At 39.2% G+C, this 22381-nt stretch overlaps 1 protein-coding gene and 1 long non-coding RNA gene across 6 annotated transcripts in view; one reads left to right on the forward strand and one right to left on the reverse strand.

The window, feature by feature from the left end:
- The first annotated feature begins 4574 nt into the window (after positions 1 to 4574).
- LOC116759624 lies at positions 4575 to 8846 on the forward strand. The gene is made up of 2 exons (XR_004351514.1): positions 4575 to 4761; positions 8308 to 8846. It is a non-coding gene; the product is annotated as an uncharacterized LOC116759624 (long non-coding RNA).
- SNX10 (sorting nexin 10) overlaps positions 6551 to 22381 on the reverse strand; it is a 77302-nt gene continuing 61471 nt past the window's right edge. For all 5 annotated transcript variants that reach the window (XM_032643614.1, XM_032643617.1, XM_032643615.1 and 2 more), the window contains 5 exons: positions 20564 to 20650; positions 16476 to 16576; positions 15802 to 15900; positions 8832 to 9044; positions 6551 to 8385 (listed from right to left, as the gene is read on the reverse strand). In XM_032643614.1, coding sequence (XP_032499505.1) covers positions 8304 to 8385; positions 8832 to 9044; positions 15802 to 15900; positions 16476 to 16576; positions 20564 to 20650 — 582 coding nt within the window. In that variant the 3' untranslated portion in view covers positions 6551 to 8303. The remainder of the gene's footprint in view (positions 8386 to 8831; positions 9045 to 15801; positions 15901 to 16475; positions 16577 to 20563; positions 20651 to 22381) is intronic.

Genomic DNA, 22381 nt, shown 5'->3' on the forward strand with positions numbered 1-22381 from the left:
ACTCCAAAAGTTAAGGGACCTGCCCCAAGTCACTCATCTTTAAGCAGTGAGCCTAAGATTTAAACTTAGCACCATACTCCCTGACTCTTTACAGAACCTAGTCTCAGAAGGGGATTCCTTCTCATTTGGTGATGTCCACACATCCCTCACACCTTGGCCTCAGGAACACTTAGGATGAACACAAGTGTCCCTTAACCATTCTGGGAAGGAATCCAAAGTATTATAGATTCAAAAGATCATAAAATTTTTATTGTCTTCTTGGATATGGTTTTGAAAAACAGTATCTCACACACACACACACACTCTCTCTCTCTCTCTCTCTCTCTCTCTCTCTCTCTCTCTCTCTCTCTCACTCACTGTATATCAACATATGAAAGGCACTGAGAAGTCCTGCAGAAATAATGTAATAGACCATGAAAACCTCCGCCCTCTCTTTCTTCCTTCCTTCCTTCTTCCTTCCTTTCTTTCTTTCTTTCTTTTTCTTTCTTTTTCTTTCTTTCTTACTTTCCTTTCTTTCTTTCTTTCTATAACCCTTATTAACACAGAATATTAAAGACATTCTGTATTGTCTTCTTATTGTAGTGATGAGGAAACTGCAGTCTACAGAGGGTGGGAGCTGCCTTTGGGTATATGTTAGTGGCAGAGCCAGAACCCCGTTCACTAGACTTCCTTCCTGTCAACACCCTCTAGGCTAAATCACACTTCAAAGTGTCCATTCCATACCTCCAATATATAAACAGTACATACAGCACATAAGCTGATAACCTTGTAATTGTCAACTTACAAATTACCCTTTTTAAAAAATACAAAGAAATCCCTAGGTGAGAGCTGAGATAGTGTATACAAATTTGAAGTGTGTTTATACACACTATTAATCGCCCTTGTCAAGGTTTATACTAGTTATCCAAGTCTTGCTGATATCAATTGTTTATCTTCACAGACTTCCCACTGAAATAATAATACCAATAACAACTACTAGCTCTTTTTTTGCTCTCAACGTGAAGGATAACATTAATATACTGATGCAAATTTCCAGTGTTTATGCATGCACTTAAATGAAACCAAAGCTGAAGAAATCACACCTTAACAAGATAATCACAAAACAAATCTTTGTACCAAGCACTTCATTGCTAGATCATATTCCATTATCACAAAAAAAAATCTTTACTTTGGAATTTGGTTGGAATCAAGACAGCAAAAAAAGTGGGAGAGGAAATTGGAAATCCTTTCGTTTTTGCAAAGATTCACATTGTAACAATATTTCTTATATTAAAATTAAAGTTGTTTGGAAAATTTTTAAAGTAATATACAAATTTAAAAACACATTTCAAGAGCAGTCAGTATCCAACTTTGAATAGTATTTATGAATATTCTAGTATGAATAACATACTAGAAAAGGTCAACTGGGCTTTATGTCTAAAAAGTTAAATATGCAGTGCTTGTATTCTGCATTAGCAGAAGGAGGAAAATGATACCCTGAAAATATTTTAAACGTGCAACTTTGCTTATCTTCCTGTATTAATGATCCTTATGGCAGTTGTTATATTAACCTTATCACGTTGCACAGTAATTGGGGAAAGCTATTATGAAAGAAAGGAAAAGAAAAAGCATTTAGCTTAATCTTGGAACTTTTTTCCAACCTAGCATTTTTTTGATTATCAAAGAGGGTGAAAACGAAAGTTAGATTTTTACTGGATTTTCTTAAAATCTCAAAGAAGAAACTAGAGAGTTCCAAACGGGTGATTCATTAAACATTGTATTCTGTGAAAAGGACACAAATCAGATTATCGACGAACTGCTCATTATGTGAATTCTGGGTTTCATGAGGTCCACGAAGGAGCTCTGACTAGGAGACAGTCAGTGGCTCCTGAGAAAGCCAGTTTCTCCTTCGGGGCTCTGAATCGCTCATTTGTGGATATGATATTCAGAAAATGCCATTTGCCCCTCATAAGACTTCTATGTCCTTCATACATTTCTGTGTGCACATAGAGGAAATTCAAAGGCTCCATCTTTTAATCCCTTCTAACTTGGACAACTATACTAAACCTGACCCTGAGACCTTTCTACCTTCACGTGCTCTCAAGGTGCTTGAGAAACCAGCTAACTTTATGATTGAAATTAATGTTTTCATTCAACCGCCGATGCTTGCGCTCAATACACATACCAGCAGTGTGAGCACCAGCCCCTTCCGCTCCTTCAGCCAGGTAATATGCTTTTTCCTTTTTTTTTTTTTTTCTTACTTTTTTTTTTTTTTCCCATTATCCTTTTAATACAGAGCAGGGCTACTGATTACAAAGAGGCAGTTTGACTCCAGCAATAGGTCTTCTTCACTAATCCTCACTGTCATGGAAATTCCAGCTGCTACAAGAATAAGAGGCTCAATCCATATTTGCCAGCTCTAATATGAAATCTGTCAGAACGCAAATTAATGAGTTCCAAATTCCTTACATCACGATAACAGGTTAAGACTGGTCAATTAATTACATAAATCCTTCCCGATTCATTGTGCATTTGCAGCCCAGATTGTGTCTTACATTACTCCATGACACAAGGCCTTTTGGCTCCTGTTGTTCTGCAGAAAGGCCCCATTTAAGTGGAGGCTGCCTGCCACAGCAAAATGTTAAATGTCACACGTTAAATTTGCACTTTTCTGTAATTGCTTTTGTTAAAAAAAAAAAAAAAATTAAACTACAGCACAGGGCTCCCAGTACACCACTATGCAGAGGGCTGGGATTGCTGAATGGATCCCAGGGCAGGCAAGCTATCTTTTACAATTTATACAGGTCTGAGAGTTTACAGTCTCCTTTGTACCTGGTGCCCAGTAGGCAGCGGAGCCCAGAACGTGCACGTTTGTGCAAATAAACCAAAGCTTCCCTAAGATCTGCGGCAACAAAAGCATATATTCAGAAGATTCTTTTCCTTATGAAAGGATTACAATAGGATTCTTTGGCCAGTTTCCCTTTTGTTTACCAGTAAAAGTATTAGATATATAAAACACTGTTGATCTACTCACCTTTTCAGGACCATATTTTGTACAAATATATGTTATACTTGTGCAGGTCTTTGTGTAGGCTTTGCTATTTGTATTTGTAACTGGCACACACCTACAGAGGGAGAATAATTGAGGATTAAGATCTCAAAGGACTTCAAAAATTATCCGGGCCTTATCCTTCTTAAAACATCAAAATGCACCTGGAATCACAACTAGCTAGATTTAGACCTAGAACTATAGGCGTCCAGTGCCATCTCTCTTCACCACACTACATTTCCTGATGGAGTGGACTTTTTAAGTACCTAGGTACTCTGTATCCAATGGAACCTGTTCCGGTTGTGTTTCCTGCATCATCCTTTTGAGGGCTGGGTGTTCGGCGAATACACAAGCGAGCAGATGATGCTCCCAAGCACCGACGGAAAGCTGTGTGAGGCGTGGGTTCTTTCCACTTAGGAGCCCTAACACCACGCCACCACACAGACAGCTAGCCAGACCCCAGGCGGCGCGTTCTGCCGCGGACCGCCGGGCCACCGCGCTGGCCCAGCAGCGCCCCCCTCTGTCCTCCCGCAGCCTTGCATCGGGTCGCCACTGGCCGCGCGCTTTTTTCCAGGGTAAAGGAAGCTCGGCCTCTGGGCTCCAGGCCTGATGGGGTGAGGGACTTGCCCCTCCCTATACGTCCCCCACCCTCCCACATACATACATTAAACCCTGACCTAGGGCCGGTTCTGAACCCAGAGGCAAGCGCTTCTTCCCCGGCGAGCAAGTCCCGACACCAAGCGTCGTCGGTCCCCTCCCTTCCCAGACAGATTAACGGGTTAACGCGACGGCGCGCCCACCCGCAGGTTTTATTTAGGGTTCTGGGGAGACTAGAGGAGAAAGAGGTCGACTAATGTGTGCGGTGCGTGCTCAGATAAAACTTTCGCAACGCGTGGGCTTGGCCCCAGCCCCGCCGCGACCCCGGGACGCTCCGGGGCCGCTCTAGGCCTGAACCACACCCGCGCCGGCGGCGCGTCGTCGCCCCTTCTCGGGCCGGGCGGCGGGGCGGAGGCCGGAGTGCCGCGCGAGCATCTGCAGAACAAAGACTCGGGTCCAGCCCTAGACTGAGAACGGCCGCCGCCGTCTCCCCGGCCCGGCCGCCCTGACCCAGCCAGGCCCGAAACCCACCCGAGCGGCGGGGGCCGGCTCCACGCGCGCTGCCAAACCAGCGGGGACCCGGAGACGACTGAACCCGGAGGCCCCAGGGGGTCATCGGTATTCAAAGCTCCCTCCTGCATCAAACCCACCACCCCAGGCCCCTCTGCATTATTTTATTTATTTTTTTCAAGCCGCCAAGCTGTCACTCTAACCCTGGGAAGGGGGCCTTGCGGTGCCCACGTTCGAGGCAGGTGGGCAGGGGAGGGAGCGCTGCAGGTCGGTGCTGTAAATCCTGTCTCTTCGCGGTTGTTGTTCCCACTCACCACCCGCTGCCCCCCTCCACCCGGGTTCCCCCCCACCTTTCTTTCCGCCGCGCAGTTGCTATGGGTTACCAGGGCGGTTGCCATGGGTTACCGGACCGAGGCCGACCGGCTCGCTACCTGCCACGCAGTCGCCGCCGCCGCCGGAGGCTGAGCGGCCAGGGCGGGAGGCAGCGGGAGCGCGCGTGTGCTGGCCGCATCGCGGGGAGTGTGCGCGAGCCGGCCGGGCGCTGCAGCCAACAGGCGGCCCGGGTGCAGCCGCGGGAGCGCCGCCGCCGGTGGGGTGGGGGGCAGAGCTATAAAGAAGGCCCAGAGGTAAGAAACAAGCAAAAACAACCGCAAGTTATGCCCGTGCTGTGCCTCTAGCGGCAAAAACAAGCGGTGTGGGGCTTTGGATGCGTCTGCACTTCTCGTCGGGGGAGAAAGGGTATTTTCCTCTTTGGCATAAACCATTTGCATAGTCTCTTTAGACCAGAGTTTAAATTCCTTAGAAAACTGTAGCTTAATTTTTTTTCTCGTTTCCTATCTTTTGAAAACAAGTCTTTGAAATTTTGGAGAAAGAGAAAAGGGTCACTACCAGAGTTTGCGCAGCTAAAATAGTGTCCGATGCACTGTTCATAACAATGATCTAGAAGAGTTTCCAGCAAGAGTGAAGAGCAATTGTGCCTGACTTAAAGGAACAACGGTGACTCGTTTGTGAGCTGCATATGTCAAAGAATAGAGCCAAAATCCTTTGTAAATACTTCAAACTTAAAGAAATTGTTGCTTATTTACGTCCTAAACTTTTTGAACTCCATTCTACTAAAATGTATTCATTTCTTATGACCTTTATGTGCAAAGGAAATTGTATCTATGCTTTGACTGTCAAACTGCAATAACTAATTTCAGACAGCTTTGTGTATTTGAAAATATGTGTATATAAAGGTCTGTATTCCAAACAAAAGCAGAAAATTGTATTGAAATAAATTGTTCCTACATTGAAAAGATGCTGCATTGTATTCATAGGATACCAACTAAGTGATTTAAATATTAAGAGGAAAACTATTTAGAAATAGAATAAACTTTTGTTTTTTTTTTTTTAACTTTTGTTATTTTTATCTTAAAATTTTAGAGGCCTTTCATGGAAAAGGGTCTTCCTTTATAGCTGAAATACTGAAAACCTTATTTGTACCACAGTAGCTCAATAATGATGACTCCTTAAGGCACCAAAAAACATAAACTGAGTTCAAAAAAACATTCAGTTTACTGTTGGGATATAATGGTAATTGTGGCTAGGATAAATGAATTTGTTTAAATTCTTAATAGCCATGAAAGAAATTTTATTTTTTTTACCAGACTATAGTAAAGTTATTGCGTATCACTTGTTTGTATTTAATTACTTAGTAAAATGTGAACTAGGCTTAAAAAGCTCCTGCAAGATATTTAATATCTTAAGGGACATAACTAAAGATTAACATTTCTGTTTTTCCTTAGTAATTTTTAAAACTTGAAATTTTAACTAGAATTTAAATCACTTTCTTCCAAGTGAGACTTTAAAAGAAGCCCTAAGTAACAGGTATTGACTTTCATTGTTGACACCTTTGGGTTATATATAAAACCAGTTCTCAAACAGAACACATAAACTATCTTTATAGGTGAATAAGTGTGCCCTTTAAGAATTAGCCAGGGAAATACAGTTTTTTGTATGTAAATCATAAAGCAACCAGGATTAGAATTCTTTAAATTTGTTACATTTAAAATAGTTTTAAATAAACATCTATGCTATTTAGTTATTTAAGTAATTGTTTTCTTTTTCTAAAGAAAGCTTTATAAAAATATGGCGGTGAAAAATAAGAGACTTGAACAAAACAAGAAAGCCATTGGGGGCTGAAGTTCATTTAAATATTTCAGCTGCAGGAAATCAGTTTAAAGAAGCCAGTGCTTAGATATCAAAACAACCAAACCAAGGCTAAACCTTAAATGTACACAACTACAGTGAATATGAAACCAAATTTGACCAAAATTATTCATTAAAAATTACTAATCATTCAAGACACACTGAATTTAGATCTAAGACAGAAGAAATATATTCTCTTGTATAAAATAAGCGATCCAACAAACTGAAGTTGATTTTTTCATGTTTAATGTGAAAATGAAGATCTCATGAAGTTTACTTATCACAGTATTAGGCATTACTTAATATCAATTTTGATAGCTATAGTTACATCATCTGAAAATCACATGACGATTGGTGGCACGTTATATGCTTTTCAAAACTGCAGTAAAACAGAAATAACGTGAATGCAAATACGTATTGCCAAGGACCTAGGGATCACACTCAAATGACTGGATGGCAAACTTTACATGTTAGCAAGATAAAAAGAAATTGCTAAATCTTTTTTTCCCCCGTATTAAAATAATGAGTCTTAGATGACAAAGTAACAAGATCCAAGATACCTTAAATCAAAATATTTACGAAAAGTTCAATAATGTTTTAGAGCAAACAAAAAGGCGAAATTAAGGAGATCATTCGTATTCTAAATTTAATTTTTTCTGTTGGTTCTTAGTTACAAGCATTTCAAAGACTCTTTAAATAATACTTTTAAACCCCTAGTTAAAATAAAATGAGGTGAGGTAATATTTAATTAAAGCAACAAGTTATACCAGCTATGTAAAAATATCTTCCTGTTAATTTCAGAGATATTTTGTACCATTCAACCAGGAAGAAACTTGAACAATTATCTCAAGAAAATGCTGCTTTATCTGAAATTTGAAGTTCAATGTACTTTATCTAAGACATTTAACCTTTGGGCCACTAAAAAAAGAAAAAAAAGACATTTAATTACTGCTTCATAAAATAAGCATTTATAGATGCTCAGGCAAATGCCTTAAAAGAAAGGACTTCTTAAAAATGAATAATTAATTCTGAAATTAGCAAGTTCATATCCTTTTCTAAATTATGGGAATATTTATTGGCAAAATTTATTAATTTTTATAAGATCCTACTTTTAACTTAAAAAAGTAACAAGCAACTGTCACTGACACTGAAAGGTATCTAGTGATAAGAAGTTGCACATTAAGTCAGAAAATAAATCATGAACCTATAATTCTAATTACACACAGATAATGAAAACAAATGGTTTGTTTCCAGAAACCATGTGTTAAAGCTGATTTTTGGACAATGAAAATGTATTTCTGAATCTATATATTGCAAATATAAGCAAAATGACTAGTGCTATTTCTGGGCTTTTTCTCTAAGATGTAAACATAATTTTAACGTCTCTCTATTCATAAGATACATTTTCCATTTACGTGTGAAATAGAATACTGGAAAGGTTAAACACTCTTAAAACATTTCAATCAACCACCCCAAAAGTAAGTGTTTTCCCAGTGCAGGGGAGGTACCCACAGAATTCCAGCCGCCTGTCTGAGAGAGGCATTCTGGTCTGTGCTGAAAGTCTTCCTAGCGGCTAAGACCATACCTGCTGTGTTTATGCTAACACTGCCCCAGTGATACAAGAAGGAATGCTCTATCTGGATTTCAAATGCTACCTATTTACCTATCTTTTAAAATACAATAAAGCCAACTAGGTTTTTTTAAACATATAAATCATTTCATTTGAGGGCAGGATCTTGTTTTACCAATAGCGTGCGCCTATCAAGGAGAATACTGCATTCACTGGCTTTTAGCTTTTTACAGAAGCTTAGCCAAAATAGGACAACATAAAAATACCACTAATAAACAACACAACATCTTTACGAATTTAAATACTTAATATGACAGTGAGCTTTAGTTAAGAATATATCATTAGCAAGCTTTCTGCTCTACGACCGGACACAGTTTGCTATTCCTAAAATGGTAACATTAGAATTATTTTTCAGGATTCCTGCAGAGCTGTGCTCATTTTACATCCGTGTGAACTGCTGTCATCACTACTATGTCCAACCCCGGAGGATGAACTGGAAAAGAAGAGAGGGGGAAAATAATAAAAAGAGGAAATTGGTTTTCACAACACACTCAAAGCCTGAGTAACAGAGGAGAACTTTAATTATCTCCAGTCACAGAGAGAGACAGGAAATTTGGACTTTTAATTAGCCATTTGGAGTGCAGTTGGATATTTTTTTAGCTAGATAATTTAAACGCGAATAATTCAAGTCTGACTAAATGAAAGTCACATAATCAGAATGCAGATAATTGAATTTCTACTGCATTCATTAATTCAGTGTGGAGGTGTGTGTGAAGACTACTATGATGAGCTGTCACAGCTCAATAAAATCTCAGTCAATTAATTTTTTCATTATCTTAGTATTACATCAACAAAAAAGTGGAGTGTCCGTATATATCTATACACACGCATATGTGCTATATAAATACGTAGACATTAAATCAAAATGCAAGGAAATACCTTTCTGAATCATAATCTATATCATTTTCTTTTTTTCCTTCTTCTTCTTCTTCAGGGAAACGTCTGTTCATCAAGGCAAACTTGTGAATTGCTTCTTCTACGGAGTACTTAGTCTGCCCGGAAACACATGCCTCGATGTCTTCTGAATTCAGATGGCTTTGCAGGAAGAGGTGAAGGCTGCTATCTGAAAGCAGAAGTGCATTCTGTAGGACCCTATGTAAAAGAAAAAAGGAGACATGACCAGTGGACGGGGATGGACAATTATAGGGTGGGAAAGAGAAAAACATTAGAAATGTGCCACTGAAGTAATTTCTCTACTATGGCAAACGTGGCATCAATTACGACTCTGCCTATTAAAGGGATGAAAGCATATGTTAACTTTTATTCGATGATTTGGAAATTTAGGTGAGTAAAAACATGAAGCTAATAGTTAAGAACATCTGTTAAAAGAATAACTTCAAGGACATTTCTTCAATTTAACCATCTGTTATGACCATGTGGATTAATTATGGAAATATTTTGCTTAGATAGTCACAGAAATTTATTCTGCTTTTAAAAAATTTACTGCCAACCAGCATGTCAATTCTGTGATCTTTATTGGCTAGGCTGTCATAAAACATCAAAACTTTCAGCAACTATTAAAAACTATATTGAAAAGTCAATAGGTTTCTCAGCATGTCTTACATTTTCAAACTTTACAAGGATGCTTAAATACACGTTCACAAGGGCTCAGTTGAGAGGTGGCTTTTTTGAATACTTAAGATTGACTAGAAATTTCTACAAAATCTTCAGCAGCACTACGTATCTATTTTAAAATGAGTCCCTAAATAAAATCGCTCCCAGCCAATTTTACTATATATGTAATTAAAGTATGATAATTTTGTAATAAGTACATACTAGCCTTCTCACACGCAAGATCGAAGTTTACAAAGAGAATACAAATTTCAGCAGGTGCATCAGAACTGCATGGAGGATGAAAAACTGCCCTGTAGCAGAATCTGCACACGCTCCAATTCATATTAGCAGTGAATGTGTCTTTTTCTGAAATGCATGTCAAAGAATACCCTTATATTTAAATAAAAACTGGTTTTCTCTTTTTAGCAAAGATTTTGATATAGGATAATTTAGTCTCTATTAATAGCTCGATAATGATATAACACAGACACTAAGACCAGACATAGGAGACAAAACTGAAACACTGAAACCCAAGTATAATTCTGTCCAACATGGGATTTTTTTCATATAGAGATCTATGAAAAACAGAGTATGTATTTCATACCAAACGAAACTTACTTTATATTCTGCATTTTTTAAACAAGTAATTAGATAAGTAAATCTCTTTTGGCCATTCATATTAATTGACTTAAAATCCAAGGTCACTGGAATATTTCCTTCTCTTCCATATAAAACAGAATTATTTCTTCAAGAAGGCAAGCATCTAAAAATGCACAGGATCAAAACCGAAATCTAGCTGTCCTCTTTGCTTCAAATAGGCTTACAAATGTAGTTTGAGAAATACTCTTTACTGACCTACTAAAAGGAAAAGGAAAACCTTCGTACCTTTTTGAAAGGCAAAGTCTCAAGCAAAGCAGTTAAATATTTACACTCCCTCCATGTCCTCTGCCCTGGGTGCCCTCAGAAGATGACCATATCACATGATAAAGATTAATTTACCAAGTATAAGGAGTAAAGTAATAAATCCCTTTTACTACTCTTTGAGATTTATTTTCTACCTTTATAAATGTTTACCACTCTTGTTTTGAATGCTTCAAATCAAGAGAAGATTTATATAGCAACGAGCCATTAATATTACCTTGCATTTGCTGTGAAGTTTGAACGGAGTGTTTCCTGTGTCCTTTGTCAGTGGTTTCCTGCCAGCAGTGTTACAAGTAACTGTTCATAGGATTATACTTACTGCTTTGTTTCTGCTGGAAATGTATTTCCTTTATAAAATAATGGGTAATCTTTAAAACTGATTTTAGATGGTTTGAGGCATTACACCACAAAAGTAATGAGCACTAATGCCAATGATATTGGACACAAATTCATTTTAGCTTTATTTCATGTCTAAAGCAATTCTACTGAGCCTTGAACTGGTCACACACTGTTATTAACTTGCTAGTAACCTAACACATGGGTACAGCAAACAAAAGTGATCGGAGTCCAGGTTGATCTGCACCTCAAGGCTACTGTCCTTTTTCTTGAGCTATAATTCAATTTCCAATTTTACTGTGCATTAGACTCATTTCCCAGTGTTTTCTTTTCTGCTTAATACTGCCATCTGGAGGACACACAGGTGAACAGCCAGAGGGAGCCCGGCACACCCAGCTCACAATCCTGAACTGGGAGAAGGATGTTCAGGGAACATCTGAACACCCACACAGGCCCTGAGTTCAAAAACATGTGCCAGGCACAGTCTAGGTTTTTTGAATTGCTTCTGTCTGATTGGCTAAATTTATGTCACCGTACTCCATGGGTATGAGTTTTAAATAAGCAAAAATACTTTTTTATTGTATTTAGGATTTTTATTTTCAGTCCAGTATTTCATTCCAAAATTAAAAATACAAAATTTTTAGAGTGTTTTCCCATCTGGTTCAGTGAGCATAATTAGTTCATTTTAAGTAATATCTGGTTTAGTATATATCAGAGAGTGCTGTGACTGCCATCATAATATTAAACCTTATTTTACCTTAGTCATACTTGTGCCACATTTTCCACCAACAAATCTAACAGCAGAAAATCAACTTCAAACTTAATATAAAGAGTATTTAGTAAAACAGTCAATAAAATGTCATCTTTATAAGCCTCCATAAAAATAAATGTATACAATTTTCAAGCCTTTATAAAAGGAACAATAAATAGCCTCTAGAATTTTAAAGGAATTTCTGAAAGGATATTTACAACACAAGTCAAAAGTTATTCCTTTCTCCATACCAACTTTTAAATTAAACGAAGCAAAACCTGTTTTTCCTTGAATTAAACACAGCTGAAAATCTGGTTTTCCTCAACGTGATTTTATTAGGTGTATTATATATTGGTTCAGCTGAGAATATATATAGCTATGCAAAACCTAACTAAGGATGCCCTGAGTCTACTGAACCCAATATAATGATATGTATACACATCTGTATAGCGTGTGGAAGGTTATCCGTTTGATGTAGGAAAAAAAAATTCAGCCTGTTTACCTCTTACCATGAGAAAAAAATAAAACCTACAAATCTTCACTGAAGACACTCATGATCTGTGCTGTGGTGCCCTCTATTGAACACAAAGACTTATAAAAATTGTGTGTGTGTGTGTGTGTGTGTGTGTGTGTGTGTGTGTAAAACTAGCTGTAATGTTTCCATGGTATCCTTTTGCAAAAAAAATTTTTTTATTCAATTCCTTAATTTTTTAAGAAATACAAAACTGTAATACAAAAGTCTACATTGTAAGGTACATGTAGTTATATTAATGGGGTGGATTCAGTAAAGAAGGAAAGCTGGCTCCCATTTGTGGTAGCAATCAAATGTAAAAAGTTAGTAGGAATGCCAATTTCATAGTTAGAAACTTACCAACAGAATTTATCATTTAGTCTATAACTTCTTTTTTCATAACTATTAGTAAAAGTGACTTACAATTTAAAAGTAACCGGGGGGCGGGGGGAGACCCAAAAGGGAGAGCATAGCCAAGATTGAGGAAAAATGAATATATCTGAAAAATCTCACAATCATACTGACCAAATTTAGCTAGCATTTAAGAGTTCTAATTATAAACCTGCCAGTTCCTGGGGTTAATATAGTGCCTCTACCTTTCTTATAGTTTCCTTGTCTATAAAACTGAGATGAAGCCTGACTCCTAACGTGGTAAGTATTGAGAGAAAATATGTAAAAAGCTAAACACAGCCAGTGTTCAATAAAATAGTATAAATTACTCTTATTTGATATCCTGGCAAAGAAACAACTTTCTAATTCCTCTATGAAGAGTGGCCTGGATATGTACTTTGCTATTAATGATGCATTACTTCACAAATGACCTTAAAATGGAAAAAATATACATTTGTATTACAGACATACACCTACGCACAGAGACAGCAGCATTTTGGTTTCAAAGGGTTTGAACATATATAGCGCTCTTAGTTCATAACTTCAAAACTTACCTAAAAACCAAGTTTTAAAAGTACCTGCTAAAAATCTACAACACAGGCATGTTTCACATTTTAATGCTGTGGTGTTTCCCTCTCAAGTTCCGAAAGTGCTCTACAAACAAGGTACAGGCTACTAACGGTGGCCCTACTTAATGGGTAACCATCAGGGCCTCAGAGGACAGCAAGGTGGGGTCAGGACACAGATGGCTGGCTGAGGTGCACGTCACATCCCGTTTGCCAAAGTGGGCTTAGGCTGGGGTGACAGAGGGGGTGTACCCGGGGCAAAGACATGCGAGGTTGCTATTTCTACACAAACTAGACAAAGAACATGAATCAGAATCCGAGGGGCACAGAAAAGAAGGTGGCGAGGACTGGAAGGGTCACAGTATTCAGGGCATTTAGGTCAGGACTGAATCCAACCGTGTGGTATTAGACTCCTTACTTCCTTCAGGTTCAAACCACGTGGAAGCACCAGCTTTCATTTTTAACGTGAAACTCATCACTTGGAGACTAATGTTCACAGACCATAATGGAACAAATAACATCACAAGAGAACTTGGTGTCCGTTTCATGATTTGACTTCCGCATGGTAATCCAGATCCAATTTTAATGAATCTAGCCATCCCTGCTATGTATATAGTCGCTTCCCACTAGAATGGAAGCTTCAAGAGGTCAAGGATATGTGTCCCTCTTGTGCAGTCCTATATCCCCAGTACCCAGCCTGGTCCAAAGTAGTCACTTAATAAATAGGTTTGCAGAGTCCTTTCCAAGCCATTCTCTGAATGAATTAACTACCCACGAGGTCGGCAATACATGTGTTACATTATTGCATTCTTTCTAGCAAACCAAGGCTCACAGGAATGAGGTGACTTTTCCAAGGTCGAAGAGTCAGAAAACACTCAGGAGCCAAGATTCACAGGAGACCTGGAACCCAGTTCCTCAAGCCCCTGACCCACGACACTTTCCATTATGACCTCTGCATCAGATTCCACCAGCAAACTGCCAAATGACACGGCACGCCCAAACAACCTAGAGTAACTAAGCGCAGCCCCTCTGCAGCCCAGTGAGTCTCACTCTGGCATGAATCTGGTTGACCAATTGTGCAAGGAAAGGTCATGTTTAAAACAATGAAGTGATTCCTGGTCGAAAAACGCATGCCCTGCACTTAACCAGCAACATAAATATAGAGACACGGACTGGCCTTTGATCTCAAATAAGGAGATTTCTCTACCAAAAACATGTAGCTCCCCAACACTTCTGGGGACTGCAGGATTTGACTAGCTCTGTCCAGGTCTCACTGGCGATGGCCAGTCTGCAGCTTCCCTGAGCAGCATCTGGAGCGACAAGCCACTCTGCAAACCTGGCTGCGGGGACCACGTCTTAAGGGAGAGGCCATTAGCCACCTGGGTCCCATACAGACAATTAAAATTGGAGCTATCCCCAAAGGGAAAGGGCAGAAGACATTTGACTTGGTTTTTGCCATGCCTATGATACCCCAAAGAACACCAGTGTGAGGTTTTCTGAGAACTTGGCTCGGTTAATCAATTCTTCTGGTCTCTTGTCATTTTTATTCCTCTGCCTTCTTTTTCTCTTCCGACCCTCCCTCAATTTATAATCTTGGATGTTTCTGTATGTCTCCATGACCCCCTCAAAGGAAAAGCATGATATCAATCTAATAGAAATAAATGTTAATATTCATGTGGATACTTAATACCCAAACCCTTGATGAGTGAGCCATATGGGGAGAGGGCAGTATATTATTTCAGGCTAGCTCAAAGTTACTGTGTAGGAAACTCAAAAGGAGACGGCTTCAGATCCTGAAGCTAGTAGAAAAAGACAGTTCAGGAGACTGGGCCCCGCCACTAACTAGTGGTCATAGGACTCATCCTATTTCCTTATCTACAAAATAGCAAAATAGAAAAATTAGCTCAAAGCTATTTCATTTAAGTACATTAAAATAATGGCCAATACTTGGATACCACACATTATATGTCAGTGTGTTGTGAGTGCTTTACATTCATTCACTGATTGAATCCTCTCGACAACCTTATGAAGTAGATACTATTATTACCCCATTTTATAGATGGGCAAACACAGGCACAGAGGAGGTAAAAGACTTGCCCAAGTCCCCAGCTAATAAGTAGGAGAAGCAGGATTTGAACTCAGGCAGTCTGGCCATAGGGTCTGTGTGCAAACCACTGTGTTGTCCCGTGGGATAGGTAGGTATTCCAGCATTCCAGAGTGGAAAAAAAGGGGAATTATAGCAGTGTGAATTCAAGTCACTTTCACTGCAGTACCAACCATCACCAAGTACCCCAGAGTTAATAACCCACTGAGACTATTCAAACACCAATTAATACTCCCTTATAAACATTCTCTCCAAAGAGTATCATTAAGCTATTCATTTAGAGGCGCTCAGAAGGGTATTAGCAGCCCATCGTACAGCTGATTTCAGTCTGTTGATCCTAAATGTTGTAAATAAAGAGAATTTCTAAGAAGTGCCTTTTTAATAAGGCACATTTGTTTCCTGGCAAATTTTACTCTTGTCAGCTAAACTCCCAAGCAATTTGGCTCTGCTTTATAGCTTAAGGGAGTATATATTTATTATCTGATTCAATTATTGTTTTCTTTCTGGAAAGTTTGGCCCCGGATATGCACTGTGTGATGTGAGCCACAAGATGGTGCTCTAATATAGGAAATGAACTACTGAGAGTCCCACCAGAGCAGATCACCAGCATTTTAGAAACAGAAACATCGTCCCCGACTTGATCGCAGGACACTCAACTCTTGCAAAGCACTGTGCTCATATCTCCCGTCTGGCTGCAAACGTTTCTGCACACTTACTTTCGGAGGAAATCTTCCAAACCCTGACGGCGTTGATCTACATGCTGGCGATTGTTCATGTTGAAAAATAGGTTTTTAGATGGAAGTTCTGGCAGTTGTCTTAGGAGAAAGGAAAAAAAAATGCTTTTAATCATCCAATTAAGGTGGTTTCGTTACAGAAATCCCTCAAGATGAAAGCAAATTGTGCATGATAATTATCACACAACTATTATATACATGTTATATGGTTACATGATATAATAAGGGTGTGAGAAAATCAATTAACCTAAACAAAAAAAAACATTTTTGAGGCCTTCCGTGGGCAATACGCATACAAGTCGGTATAATTCAAGTGATAAATTTTGAATTCAGATGCAGTAGTCAAAAAAAAACTAACTAAAGCTATATATTGCGATCAAGAAGAAAGCCTAAGAAATCCTTCATATTTTATATATCTTAATACATGTCAATTTTTTAATTGAAGTATAGTTGATTTACAATACTGTGTTAGTTTCAGGTGTTTTCCATTGTTTTTCAGATTCTTTTCCATTATAGGTTATTACAAGATATTGAATATAGTTCCCTGTGCTATACAGTAAAGCACTGTTGTTTATTTTATATATAGTGGCATGTCAAATTTTAAAACACTGAATATAATAATAAGGTCTCCTCAATATACTCTTTAAATCACTTACACCAGTAATGCATTACTTTGGAGTCTCTGCCTCAGCCACACAAATTCTCTATATCTTCTTCGTACACAGGATGTTTTCATTGTAAAACACATGCTATTGGTCTGTTTAAAGAAAACAAAAAATATAAGCCTCACTTGAGGAAAAAATGCTTTTCTTATATCTATAACTCCCTATATGCCCCCCAATATTCATCTAAAGTAGGATTTTAAAAATCAAAAATACATTTGCATTTATGCAAGACTCAAATAGTGCACATAACCCACCAATATAGCATCCATGAAGACAGCTGGGGTGACATAAATGAGCAGTGTTGTCCTGGGGCAAGGCATGACCCTGCCCTTCCCTGAGTCCTGAAGTAGCTTCCTGCTCACCTATTAGCACTCCCTTCAGAGACAAATCATAAACATTAAACAAATCCTGAAGAATAAATGACCAATGAGAGCTCAGGGTCATCCACTGCATTCAGCCCCATCCATCCATCCGTGGAGAAGCCTTTGGGGATTAGAAACACCTTCTCTTGGTCCTTCACATGACATCGCAGAAGCTGTTGTGTCCTTGATATGGTCATCGCCACAGATCACACAAATTACCCAGAATCCTGAAATCACTTTTAAACAAGAGATCAGCATTTCTCTTCTCTACTTAGATGTTCAAGGAAGCGTGATCAAGTAAAAAGAGACATGTGGTGCACAGGACGAGTATGTGCATGGAGGACCCAAATTCCAGTCCTGGCTCTGCTATAAGGCAAGTCACTTCAACTCCAGTTCCCTGAATGGTAAAATGGGGATGAAATAGTACATCCCAATTTCACAGGGTTGTTGTAATATGCACATGGCAAATGTTATCTCTTAATAGTATTATTAGTTACTGGACATTGGTTTCCTTCCAGCTACCTTAAGGCAAACTTAGAAAAAGCCACCCTCAGAGTCCCTACCCAAAGCAAAACAGCAATGCTTCTCCTTTGGGTAAACACAAGGCTGGTAAATATGTGTGTTTCTCCTTTCTGTAAAACCAGAGACTGGCTTATTTGTCTGTTGGTTTTGTAAGAAGATCTCTATTCTACCTATTAATTTCAAAATTCTATTTTATAATCTTTACACTGCCAAATGGGAATTTTTTTTGCCCCCAAGATTTATATCATCTCAAAAACTGTTATCAACCTACCACTTAATGAGCACCCAGCCGCTGTTTTTCCTTGGAAAGTGTCAGGGATGGTGTACATTAGTTCCTAACCGTTCCCATGAAATGTATGGCACAGTTCCTGGTATTCCCGAACTTCCTAAAATTCAAAGAACCTCAGGATGCAGAGAGGTCAAGAGACTTGCCCCCAAAATACTTATTGGCCTAAATCCTGCCATGGATGATATGGCAGCAAACGCACTGGATGGAGTCTGTGGCACAACACTAACATTGTGGGACTTCCCTGGTGGCGCAGTGGTTGAGAATCCGCCTGCCAGTGCAGGGGACACGGGTTCGAGCCCTGGTCCGGGAAGATCCCACATGCCGCAGAGCAACTAAGCCCGTGTGCCACAACTACTGAGCCTGTGCTCTAGAGCCCACGAGCCACAACTACTGGGCCCACGTGCCACAACTACCAAAGCCCGTGTGCCTAGAGCCTGTGCTCCGCAACAAGAGAAGCCACCGCAATGAGAAGCCTGCACACTACAACGAAGAGTAGGCCCTGCTCCCCACAACCAGAGAAAGCCTGCACACAGCAACGAACCCAACGCAGCCATAAATAAATAAGTAAAATAAATTTATAAAAAAAAAATAATAATGTTGTGTGTGTGGATTTCAAAGCACACCAGGGCCTCCCTCTAACGTGACCCTTAGGGACTCAGGCAGCAGGCCGTTTACGCCAGAATTCGTGCCCTAACAAGGCCTGGGTGAGTATCCTCTCAGTGCTCTCTCCCCAGAGAGGACCAGGCCACTGCAGGGCCTCTTGAACCTCAGGCAGAGGTGGAGTTCAGTTCAACTGCCTTTCATTTCTCTGCTCAGAATCACTGTGCATGCAATAACTGGAGATCCGTCTGGTGCTCACACCAGACAGAGGTCTATCTATAAGTTCTTCATTTGCAGGACAAGCTCAGGAGAGGATATATGAAGGACTACCCACCTCGACAGTCCACTAGTGTAAAATTCCAAGTAAATGCTACAACTTCGGAGTTGCCTGGTACCATTTCCCTTGAGGTTAATTTAAGTGCGTTAAACACCAGCTTCTCTACCTGCAAAGCTCTATGGGTACAGCATCTAAATGAGGGTAACAAGAACTCTCCAGTCTCCCCACCCATTCCTAATCGTACAACAATAGGTAGAAGCCTCTTCAGGATCAGGCTACACTGAGATCACTGATTTATCAAGTTCCTCTAAATCTAGTTGCTTGCTTCTGCTATCTATCAAGCCAAGAACATTTATTCATCGTCAGTTTATAAGCATCTCAGAGAAACACCAGAGCCGCCACCAAATAACATGCGTGGAACCCACTATTTCTGGTTTTAGATGGACATTTCTGAATTCACATCATGTTATTTATGTAGAAGAGAAGGATCTATACTTTCATTAACTCCCTGAAGATAATTAAATTTCATGCCTACTTATAAAGTGTGTCATAAGGACCCACAAATCTTTTAGAGGGAGTCAAAAGGCAACTAAAGAATTTCATTTCGTTTTCAAATGCTTAGTCTTACATACTTGTGTTATAATTTTCCACACAGAATGCATATCTGGTGTGACCTCATGAGTAAAACGAAAACAAAATCAAAATACAAGGCATGGGCTTCCCTGGTGGTGCAGTGGTTGGGAGTCCGCCTGCCGATGCAGGGGACACGGGTTCGTGCCCCGGTCCGGGAGGGTCCCACATGCCGCGGCATGGCTGGGCCCGTGAGCCATGGCCGCTGGGCCTGCGCGTCCGGAGCCTGTGCTTCGCAGCGGGAGAGGCCACAGCGGTGAGAGGCCCGCGTACCGCAAAAAAAAAAAAAAAAAAAAAAAATACAAGGCATACCCTGGCAATGGGCTTCAACACAATCATCAAAGAAAGCAGTTCTGAATTTTTACTTTATTTTCCAAGTTGGGGAACTTTGAAAGAAAAAAGGGAAGAAAGGAGAAAAAAGAGAAGTTTTGTGGGTGGTATCTGGTTACCCAATATACCAATGTAGCTATTAACAATGTGAAGATCAAAGGATGGTTAAATTTTATCTCACCTGTTCTATACAGTCACAGATAAAATCTGAGCCCGTTTCTATGCTCTCAAGAAAAGTCTGGACTAAATTAGGCAAAAGAAGTGACTATCTTCATGATCAAGGGCCAATAAACTATACGCACCTGCGGGCCAAATCCAGCCGCCACCTGTCTTCACTAATAAATTTTTATTGGAACACAATTACACTCTCATTTATGTATTGTTGATGGCTACTTTCACCCTACAACAACAGAGCTGAGTAATTTTGAGAGTCTGTATGGCCCACAAAGCCAAAGATATTTACTACCTGGCCTTTTCCAGAAAAAGATTGCGGACCCTCATTCAAGATAATCAGAGGAGGCGACACACCACTGTTCAAGAGATTGTGATACAGTACTATTTCCAAGTAAAGTAAACCATTTCTAGTCATTTACTGAATTACTCAGAATTGAGACTAAGGCAAAATAATTCCATATATTCATTTCCTACTTTCCTGTTCTACATATAAAACACTGCACATCTCTTTTCCAGAGAACTTTACATCCTCTCAAAACCTAAGATTTATCAGGCAATATAGTCTCCAGAAATATGCTATAACAGATCATAAAGAAATACCATTAATGAGCTATAAAAACTTTCTGCATTTTAGATGTATTCACATCTTCATACATGAAGGCAATAAACATTAAAATATTAACAAAGGTACACTAAGGAATTCAAATAAAGAACTTTAGGAACCATCGTACTACTTCATTTAAGAGACAAGCACTAATTGTAATCATTCAAATTCAGTTCTTTGAATTAGAAAAATGTTTATAGATTTCAATTATAAGTATATCATAGTATCCCATCAAATGTATGCTACCTAAAAATTACTATGATTTCTATGGACTACTGACGGCATACTTACATGAATACATATCTCATAGTCAATATAAGAATGCCAGAAGTCTTCCTTCTGAATCCTAGGATCTCGAACCCAAACACTTACAAATTCCTGTAAGGGCATCACAAGCAAAGAAACAGGTTTCAGAATTGCAAGTAGGGCTAAGAAGGGCTGAGAGAAATGACTGTACAAGAACAAAACTGAAATAAACTTTAACCGATGTGGTTGTAATCCTTTAAAAAACAAGAAGTTAATGAATCAAGCAACACAGGAAGTCTAAAAAACGCTGTTGCCACAAATGGAATTTTTACAATAACGCAAAACCAAGCTGGGTGCACTTTTGGATAGTTTTACAGGTTATGTGAAGACAATGAGAACAGATACTCTAAAACTGATTTTTAATTTTGCATCATGAAAAATAGGTTCACGTTTTTATCAAGTTGTATAAGTGGTCATTTCTTACTTTCTTCATTTCTCTGAATTAAAACTATAGGCCCTGCCTGATAAATCACTTGCTAGAACACAAGAAAGAGTGACAAAGGTCGAGCTGAAAATGACGTTGTGTGTGCACCCCAACTTCCTGAGAATAAGCACTACTTAGTAACAGAAAGATGAGCACCTTTGACACCCTCTTCTATTTTTAAAATATACCTTCCCATGTAGTAAATCATTTCATCTTCATAACAACCTCATGTTACAGATAAGAGTTAGAAAAGTTAAAAAAAATACAAAGTAGATCATTTTGTTCCTTTTTAAAGATAGTGAGAACAGGAAATAGGGGGTAAAATTTTAAATACAATCTTTTTTTTAAAAAGTGCTCTTCATTAAATCAGCTTAATTTTAAAATATGAAAACGTACAACAAAAAGAGTGTTATGTTTGGCACAACAATTCATTGCTAACTGAATTTCATTTTAACTATTTTAACTTTTTGTTTTGAAAAAAGACTTCAGGGCTGAAATTTTAGGCATTCCTTACTGCTTTGCTTTGGCACATCTGAAAAGCAGGCCGTCAGTGCTCTAGAGCAGCAGAAGAAAAAAGATTATGAGGTTTTCTGGACAGAGCACCTCCATTCTGTTATGCAGATAATAAAATGAGAATTTTTCAGGACAGAGGATTAAGAGAGGAGAAAAATAGTCCACATTCCCTTAAATCGCTTTTGCCACCTATCAAGTTCACCTTCTAAAGTAATGCTTTGCTCTTGCATTGGACACTTCTGCCCCACTGCTTGCCCTCAGTATATATACAGGGATGATGAGTTAATGTTCCAAAAAGTCTTATTTTAAAATCTTTTCATTATGTTTTCTTAAAGTCATTTAGAAGACAGACAATAAAAACAAGACAACACTATAACAATACTCTAAACGTTTTGGCCATTTTTTCTTAAAAGCGTATTCTAAATTATAAGAGGGACTATAAAGACAATTGTTAGTAAGAAGCCCTCTTACATATAGTGTGATTGGGTCAGGGTAAAATAGATCCTGCCCAGAGGTGGACATGAAACAGAACCCAGGCACCCTGCCCTTAGTGCGTGTGTGTGTGTGTCTGTGTGTAACTCATTTTCCCAGAGTGCTTTTCACACATCCATAGTTCTTAGAAGGAGTGAATCAATCACCAATGAATCAATGAACAGAAGGACAAATAGGTCAGGAATAGGAGAGAAGACCAGAATCCAGGGTAGACGACATCTAACCCTCCAAATGCCCCCAACACACTCAGGGCAAGGGAGAATGTTGACAAGGGCTGACAAGGTTATCCTACCCCCGTTAAGTCAGCCTAAGGGAGAAGGCTGCTAGTCATCAGGTCACATGTAAGCCACACTCCCTCACAGGGTGCTGGCAGC

This window comes from Phocoena sinus, chromosome 9 (assembly GCF_008692025.1).
Source record: "Phocoena sinus isolate mPhoSin1 chromosome 9, mPhoSin1.pri, whole genome shotgun sequence".
In the NCBI taxonomy this organism is placed as follows: domain Eukaryota; kingdom Metazoa; phylum Chordata; class Mammalia; order Artiodactyla; family Phocoenidae; genus Phocoena; species Phocoena sinus.